Raw genomic sequence first — 9,657 nt, 5'->3', positions numbered from 1 at the left:
TGAGGGATGGAGATGGTGAAATGAAACCACTCTCAAATGTATAGACACCTATGGATGCAAGGACTGACCATCCATGATAGCACAATTATAGTTTTAACCATGTTTTGATGGTATATAGTGTTTGTTTACATGTACTTTGTTTACAAACATTGGAGTAGCATAAACTTTTATTGTGGGTTATGACAGTTTTAGTAAGCTCATGAGGCATTTATTTATAAGTTATATTCTTCAAGAATCGATGGGTACAAATCATTAATTTATGTCCAAAAATGAATGTAGCAATTACAGATTCACCCATTAAACCTGGGCATACCTAACAACAGGTTTACATTAACATTACAATAGCCTACCATTTATTCCAAGTCGATTGTGATTATAGCCTTATTTTTATTCGTTGAAACTTTTTGTTGCGATATATGAAAGGATGGGCTTTAGGACCACGCAGAGCAATATTCATAGGCTGCACCGCTGGAGGAAGAAGACCATGGCTGAGTATCGCTGAGTATATAATGCGTAAAATGCGACAGGAATTAATACTAATCCGCCAATTTAGTGTAGTGTAATATTGTTGCCTGTTCAGTTGCAGTCATCTTGGCTGTTATGTTCCACAGTGATGGAGCACATCCGACTGCCTAAGGTAAACCGTATTCCGCACTAATGACTAATGCAATTGTCAATTTATTCTACCCGGCCTCGATGTTTCAGATTTACACTTTGTATTTTGCCCCCTAGCCCATAGCAACTGTTATAAATACATAGTGTTTTGCATTAAATATCAGTAAGACTGGAACCACTATAAAATACATGATTTGTTATAATAAGGGAAAGGGGACTGTCAAATGTGGCCACGTATGCTGTAGTTGCCGTTCACCCCACAGTGTTACTTACCTATGCTGCTGACTGGCCAACATTTTATCAGTGTGTAATAACAATTTAATATTGCATGTAATCTGATATTTTATTGATCATGAGAAACTCAAATGTCGTCGCCTATGTCGGCAAACCACATATACTTTATTTCTTTACAGTGTTCAAAACAATAATTATTGTAGTCCTATTATGATGATTATATATTACATATTAAAGAGATAGGCCTATGTTATGCATGTTCCATTTCTCCACAGTGTGTTTATTTTACTCCATCTGTCCTGTCCCAGGTTGAGAAAGTCAGACTGATTGACAAAATCTCCTCCAGAAGAGCCTCAGTGGGCACTTTGTACCTGACAGCCACTCACACCATCTTTGTGGAGAATGAGAGTGAGATCCGTACAGAAACATGGGTAGGCTGCTCCAGTCTGATACGATATTTGATATAGCCTTCTGCAACAATACGTAATGAAATGTGGAAGTCCCGGTCCTGCATCATTTTGGTTTGTGCAATACAATAGTATCACATTGGCAGCACTAATGTTCCTATCCCCACTCATAGAAGCTAACTACCTTTAGCTGCTATTGTGCATAGTAGCTTCTGACCAGGGGAGTTTTGATAAGCGCCTGCTCTAAACCTGTACACGTATCGCTTGTGGTACGGTTTTGGAAACAAGGAAGTGTCTTTCATATCGGTGAGAAATCATTTATTTAAAAAAACGGAAGGTTAAATAACTACACACATTAATAGGGCTAGGTTTAAGGTTCCCACACCGCCATATTTCCATGTTAGGGATTTTATTGGGGGGGAGGGGGGATGCATGGAGGGGTAGCTGGTCCAACTCAAGGTGTCATTAAACCAAAATGCAACCCACTCCCCAACATAAAAAATATTTTCACATAACCCTCCCCTTGTACTGTAAAATAAATTGAACACCCTCCCCCCTCATATAATTAACCCAAAATAATGTTTTATGACCACAAATAACAATAAGTGTAGCAACCCTGTATTTATAAACATGGATATCTACTTTGATTTTGTGGCACAGTCAATGCCACGCAGGGATATGTACGGGCCAGAAGGTTAAGGGTTCGCCGAAAACCTGTTTCATTACTTCACTATCAGAGCCGGTTGTGGACAAAGATCAGCTCGGAAGAAATTCGATTTTCAGCAATTTGATGCCATATTTGTAATTTATAATAAATACATGCAACACATTTTCCACCAACAGATTTTTGTGCCAATGCACTACACAACCAATAAAAAAAACGTATTGACATGTTTTGCGTTTTCAACACCACAATAAATAGGTTGTTAATCTGGACAAACAAAAAACACAGCCCTCCCTACCCTGTAGTCTATCCAGTATGGAAGGCTTGATTTGACAATCTCTGACTGTCATTCAACTTTTTGGTGTTTTATAACAGATGTCTCTTTCCATTCACCAAATTGCCTCTGCACAGTTTGGATTGATTGATTTATTTTATTTGTCAAAGTAGCCACCCTTTGCCTTGATGACAGCTTTACACACTCTTGGCATTCTCTCAATCAGCTTCATGAGTTAGTCACCTGGAATGCATTTCGATTAACAGGTGTGCCTTGTGGAATTTCTTTCCTTATTAATGCATTTGAGCCAATCAGTTGTGTTGTGACAAGGTAGGGGTGGTACACAGAATATAGCTCTATTTGGTTAGAGACCAAGTCCATATTATGGCAAGAACAGCTCAAATAAGCAAAGAGAAACGACAGTCCATCATTACATTAAGTCATGAAGGTCAGTCAATTCGGAAAATGTCAAGAACTATGAAAGTTTCTTCAAGTGCAGTTGCAAAAACCATCAAGCGCTATGATGAAACTGGCTCTCATTAGGACTGCCACAGGAATGGAAGACCCAGAAATACCTTTGCTGCAGAGGATAAGTTCATTAGAGTTCACTGCACCTCAGATTGCAGCTCAAATAAATGCTTCACAGAGTTCAAGTAATAGACACATCTCACCATCAACTGTTTAGAGGAGACTGCCTGAATCAGCCTTCATGGTCAAATTGCTGAAAAGATACAACTACTCAAGGACACCAATAATAATAAGAGACTTGCTTGTGCCAAGAAACATAGCAATTGACATTAGATCCGCGGAAATCTCTCCTTTGGTCTGATGAGTCCAAATTTGAGATTTTTGGTTCCAACCACCGTGTCTTTGTGAGACGCAGAGTAGGTGAAAGGACAATCTCGGCATCTGTGGTTCCCACCGTGAAGCATGGAGGAAGAGGTGTGATGGTGTGGGGGTGCTTTGCTGGTGACACTGTCAGTGATTTATTTAGAATTTAAAGCACACTTAGGCAGCATGGCTACCACAGCATACGCCATCCCATTTGGTTTGCTCTTAGTGGGACTATCATTTATTTTTCAACAGGACAATGACTCGAAACACCCCTCCAGGCTGTGTAAGGACTATTTGAACAGGAAGGAGAGTGATGGAGTGCTGCATCAGATGACCTGGCCTCCAATATCACCCGACCTCAACCCAATTGAGAGGGTTTGGGATCAGTTGGACCGCAGAGTGAAGGAAAAGCAGCCAACAAGTAATCCCCATATGTGGGAACTCCTTCAAAACTATCAGAAAAGCATTCCTCATGAAGCTGGTTGAGAGAATGTCAAGAGTGTGCAAAGCTGTCATCAAGGCAAAGGGTGGCTACTTTGAAGAATCTCAAATAAAAATATAACACTTGACACTATTTTGGGTACTACATGATTCCATATGCGGCCTCACAACCGCAGACCACATGTAACCACGCCAGGCCAGGACCTCCACATCCAGCTTCTTCACCTGCGGGATCTTCTGAGACCAGCTACCTGGACAGCTGATGAAACTGATGAGTATTTCTGTCTGTAATATAGCCCTTTTTTGGGGAAAAACTCATTCTGACTAGCTGGGCCTGGCTCCCCAATGGATGGGCCTGGTTCCCAGACACACCCATGGCTGTGCCCCTGCCCAGTCATGTGAAATCCATACATTAGGGCCTAATGAGTTTATTTAATTTGACTTATTTCCTTATATGAACTGTAACTCAGTAAAGTCATTGAATGTTGCTTTCATATATTCTTTCAATATACACTATATATACAAAAGTATGTGGACACCTGTTCAAATTAGTGGATTCTGCTATTTCATCCACACCCGTGCAATCTCATATCTCCAAGGTGGCATAGCAGTTCAAACGTCTTTTGTCCTCGTCTTGTCGTGTCCTGTATATATATATATTTACAACTTTTTCACATACATTTTATTTTTATTTTCCATCAACTCATCTTCAAAACACTCTCCTGCAACCCGCCTCACCAATGTATATTTATAAAAAAGTATTATTTACCTCAGATCTGTAATCCTCCAAGAAGCTAGCCAGAAACTCCAGGAGGCTGGCCTGAAACTAGCCAGAAGCTAATCCAGAAGCTAGTTCAGAAGCTAGTTGGCTCCTTTACTGGCAAGTCGTTGGTGTTCAGCTAACCACGGTTTGTGGTCATCGGCTATCCTTTGGCTCGAAAGTCTATCGCCAGTTCTGTACGGCGCAGCGCGGCTCGGAGAGGAGCATACCAGACCAATTTTTCTCTCCATGTCCCTGGATTTCGACTGCTCTCTGGACATTCATGCCCGGATCTCACAGCTAGCTAGCTGCTATCCGTGTGACTATCGGCCTTCGTCGATTCCGGAGCAAACATCAATTGTTCCGGAGCTAGCAAGCTCCGGCAATCACTCCTGAGTTCCATCAATCGCACCTGGGCTGCAGTCGCCTATCCGGACCCGTTTTGCTGCCTTCGCGGAGCCCCACCGGGCCTTCACAACTGGACTGCCGACGTTATCTACCCGAAGGAGTTATTCGGCTGGCTCCTCCGTCGCGACGTTACCTGAACGCCCATCTGCGGCCTGCTAACCGTTAGCTGTTTTACCGGCTGCTATCTGAATAGACAATCGGACAATTTTTTTTCTATTTTTTATTATTATTATTATGTTTTCTTCTTGGGCCTCTATAACTATATCTATTGTTTTTATTTTTGTTGTTGTTGTGTGATTTGGATTGATCCCCTCTACCACACGGAACCCCACTAATCTACTGACGGAGCGCAGGAGGTGGCTAACAACAGACCTCCATCCTATGCTAGCTTGCTACCGATGCCCTGGCTAGCTGTCTAAATCACCAACCAACCTCTCCACTCACCGGACCCTTTTGATCACTCGACTAAGCATGCCTCTCCTTAATGTCAATATGTCTTGTCCATTTCTGTTCTGGTTAGTGTTTATTGGCTTATTTCACTGTAGAGCCTCTAGTCCTGCTCACTATACCTTATCCAACCTATTAGTTCCACCACCCACACATGCAATGACATCTCCTGGTTTCAACGATGTTTCTAGAGACAATATCTCTCTCTTCATCACTCAATACCTAGGTTTACCTCCACTGTATTCACATCCTACCATACATTTGTCTGTACATTATACCTTGATGCTATTTTATCGCCCCCAGAAACCTCCTTTTACTCTATGTTCCAGACGTTCTAGACGACCAATTCTCATAGCTTTTAGCCGTACCCTTATTCTACTCCTCCTATGTTCCTCTGGCGATGTAGAGGTGAATCCAGGCCCTGCAGTGCCTAGCTCCACTCCTATTCCCCAGGCGCTCTCTTTTGACGACTTCTGTAACCGTAATAGCCTTGGTTTCATGCATGTTAACATTAGAAGCCTCCTCCCTAAGTTTGTTCTATTCACTGCTTTAGCACACTCTGCCAACCCGGATGTTCTAGCTGTGTCTGAATCCTGGCTTAGGAAGACCACCAAAAACTCAGACATTTTAATTCCAAACTACAACATTTTCAGACAAGATAGAACTGCCAAAGGGGGCGGTGTTGCAATCTACTGCAAAGATAGCCTGCAGAGTTCTGTCCTACTATCCAGGTCTGTACCCAAACAATTTGAACTTCTACTTTTAAAAATCCACCTCTCTAAAAACAAGTCTCTCACCGTTGCCGCCTGCTATAGACCACCCTCTGCCCCCAGCTGTGCTCTGGACACCATATGTGAACTGATTGCCCCCCATCTATCTTCAGAGTTCGTGCTGCTAGGCGACCTAAACTGGAACATGCTTAACACCCCAGCCATCCTACAATCTAAACTTGATGCCCTCAATCTCACATAAATAATCAATGAACCTACCAGGTACCTCCCCAAAACCTTAAACACGGGCACCCTCATAGATATCATCCTAACCAACTTCCCCTCTAAATACACCTCTGCTGTCTTCAACCAAGATCTCAGCGATCACTGCCTCATTGCCTGCATCCGTAATGGGTCAGCGGTCAAACGACCTCCACTCATCACTGTAAAACGCTCCCTGAAACACTTCTGCGAGCAGGCCTTTCTAATCGACCTGGCCGGGGTATCCTGGAAGGATATTGATCTCATCCCGTCAGTAGAGGATGCCTGGATATTTTTTTTAAATGCCTTCCTAACCATCTTAAATAAACATGCCCCATTTAAGAAATTTAGAACCAGGAACAGATATAGCCCTTGGTTCTCCCCAGACCTGACTGCCCTTAACCAACACAAAAACATCCTATGGCGTTCTGCATTAGCATCGAACAGCCCCCGTGATATGCAGCTGTTCAGGGAAGCTAGAAATCATTATACACAGGCAGTTAGAAAAGCCAAGGCTAGCTTTTTCAAGCAGAAATTTGCTTCCTGCAACACTAACTCAAAAAAGTTCTGGGACACTGTAAAGTCCATGGAGAATAAGAACACCTCCTCCCAGCTGCCCACTGCACTGAAGATAGGAAACACTGTCACCACTGATAAATCCACCATAATTGAGAATTTCGATAAGCATTTTTCTACGGCTGGCCATGCTTTCCACCTGGCTACTCCTACCCCGGACAACAGCACTGCACCCCCAACAGCAACTCGCCCAAGCCTTCCCCATTTCTCCTTCTCCCAAATCCATTCAGCTGATGTTCTGAAAGAGCTGCAAAATCTGGACCCCTACAAATCAGCCGGGCTAGACAATCTGGACCCTTTCTTTCTAAAATTATCTGCCGAAATTGTTGCCACCCCTATTACTAGCCTGTTCAACCTCTCTTTCGTGTCGTCTGAGATTCCCAAAGATTGGAAAGCAGCTGCGGTCATCCCCCTCTTCAAAGGGGGGGACACTCTTGACCCAAACTGCTACAGACCTATATCTATCCTACCGTGCCTTTCTAAGGTCTTCGAAAGCCAAGTCAACAAACAGATTACCGACCATTTCGAATCTCACCATACCTTCTCTGCTATGCAATCCGGTTTCAGAGCTGGTCATGGGTGCACCTCAGCCACGCTCAAGGTCCTAAACGATATCTTAACCGCCATCGATAAGAAACATTACTGTGCAGCCGTATTCATTGATCTGGCCAAGGCTTTCGACTCTGTCAATCACCATATCCTCATCGGCAGACTCGACAGCCTTGGTTTCTCAAATGATTGCCTCGCCTGGTTCACCAACTACTTCTCTGATAGAGTTCAGTGTGTCAAATCGGAGGGTCTGCTGTCCGGACCTCTGGCAGTCTCTATGGGGGTGCCACAGGGTTCAATTCTTGGACCGACTCTCTTCTCTGTATACATCAATGAGGTCGCTCTTGCTGCTGGTGAGTCCCTGATCCACCTCTACGCAGACGACACCATTCTGTATACTTCCGGCCCTTCTTTGGACACTGTGTTAACAACCCTCCAGGCAAGCTTCAATGCCATACAACTCTCCTTCCGTGGCCTCCAATTGCTCTTAAATACAAGTAAAACTAAATGCATGCTCTTCAACCGATCGCTACCTGCACCTACCCGCCTGTCCAACATCACTACTCTGGACGGCTCTGACTTAGAATACGTGGACAACTACAAATACTTAGGTGTCTGGTTAGACTGTAAACTCTCCTTCCAGACCCATATCAAACATCTCCAATCCAAAGTTAAATCTAGAATTGGCTTCCTATTTCGCAACAAAGCATCCTTCACTCATGCTGCCAAACATACCCTTGTAAAACTGACCATCCTACCAATCCTCGACTTTGGCGATGTCATTTACAAAATAGCCTCCAATACCCTACTCAACAAATTGGATGCAGTCTATCACAGTGCAATCCGTTTTATCACCAAAGCCCCATATACTACCCACCATTGCGACCTGTACGCTCTCGTTGGCTGGCCCTCGCTTCATACTCGTCGCCAAACCCACTGGCTCCATGTCATCTACAAGACCCTGCTAGGTAAAGTCCCCCCTTATCTCAGCTCGCTGGTCACCATAGCATCTCCCACCTGTAGCACACGCTCCAGCAGGTATATCTCTCTAGTCACCCCCAAAACCAATTCTTTCTTTGGCCGCCTCTCCTTCCAGTTCTCTGCTGCCAATGACTGGAACGAACTACAAAAATCTCTGAAACTGGAAACACTTATCTCCCTCACTAGCTTTAAGCACCAACTGTCAGAGCAGCTCACAGATTACTGCACCTGTAGAAAGCCCACCTATAATTTAGCCCAAACAACTACCTCTTTCCCAACTGTATTTAATTTTAATTAATTTATTTATTTTGCTCCTTTGCACCCCATTATTTTTTATTTCTACTTTGCACATTCTTCCATTGCAAAACTACCATTCCAGTATTTTACTTGCTATATTGTATTTACTTTGCCATCATGGCCTTTTTTGCCTTTACCTCCCTTCTCACCTCATTTGCTCACATTGTATATAGACTTGTTTATACTGCATTATTGACTGTATGTTTGTTTTTACTCCATGTGTAACTCTGTGTCGTTTTATCTGTCGAACTGCTTTGCTTTATCTTGGCCAGGTCGCAATTGTAAATGAGAACTTGTTCTCAACTTGCCTACCTGGTTAAATAAAGGTGTTCTCAACTTGCCTACCTGGTTAAATAAAGGTAAAATAAATAAAATAAAATAAAAATAGACAAACATTGGCAGTAGAATGTTCTTACTGAAGAGCTCAGTGACTTTCAACGTGGCACCGCCACCTTTCCAACAAGTCAGTTCATTCAATTTCTGCCTGCTAGAGCTGCCCCGATCAACTGCAAGTGCTGTTATTGTGAAGTGGAAATGTCTAGCAGCAACAATGGCTCAGCTGCAAAGTGGTAGGCCACACAAGCTCACAGAAAGGGACCGCCGAGTGCTGAAACACGTAGCGTGTAAAAATCGTCTGTCCTCAGTTGTAATACTCACTACTGAATTCCAAACTGCCTCTGGAAGCAATGTCAGCACAATAACTGTACGTCGGTAGCTTCATGAAAAGGGTTTCCATGTCCGAGCAGCCGCACACAAGCCTAAGATCACCATTTGTAATGCCATGCTTCGGCTGGAATGGTGTAAAGCTCTCCGCCATTGGACTCTGGAACAGTGGAAACATATTCTCTAGATTGATTAATCACGCTTCACCATCTGGCAGCCCAACGGCCAAATCTTTGTTTGGCGGATGCTAGGAGAATGCTACCATAGTGCCCACTGTAAAGTCTGGTGGAGGAGGAATAATGGTCTGGGGCTGTTTTTCATTGTTCGGGCTAGGCTCCTTAGTTCCAGTGAAGGTACATTTTAATGCTACAGCATACAATGACATTCTATACGATCCTGTGCTTCCAACTTTGTGGCAACATTTTGGGGAAGGCCCTTTGCTGTTTCAGCATGACAATGCCCCTGTGCACAAAGTGAGGTCCGTACAGAAATGGTTTGTCAAGATCGGTGTGGAAGAGAAGGCCTATCTCCAGAGA

General features: G+C 43.5%; 1 protein-coding gene across 1 annotated transcript in view; it reads left to right on the top strand.

Annotated features, from left to right (window-relative positions):
- Positions 1-436: 436 nt before the first annotated feature.
- mtmr7a (myotubularin related protein 7a) overlaps positions 437-9,657 on the top strand; it is a 41,600-nt gene continuing 32,379 nt past the window's right edge. Inside the window, exons 1-2 of the mRNA XM_020502081.2 lie at positions 437-637; positions 1,158-1,280. Coding sequence (XP_020357670.1) covers positions 614-637; positions 1,158-1,280 — 147 coding nt within the window. The 5' untranslated portion in view covers positions 437-613. The remainder of the gene's footprint in view (positions 638-1,157; positions 1,281-9,657) is intronic.

This window comes from Oncorhynchus kisutch, linkage group LG15 (genome assembly GCF_002021735.2).
Source record: "Oncorhynchus kisutch isolate 150728-3 linkage group LG15, Okis_V2, whole genome shotgun sequence".
Lineage (NCBI taxonomy): Eukaryota > Metazoa > Chordata > Actinopteri > Salmoniformes > Salmonidae > Oncorhynchus > Oncorhynchus kisutch.
Note: the sequence above shows the minus strand (reverse complement) of the source record. Positions and strands in the feature narration are given on the sequence as shown.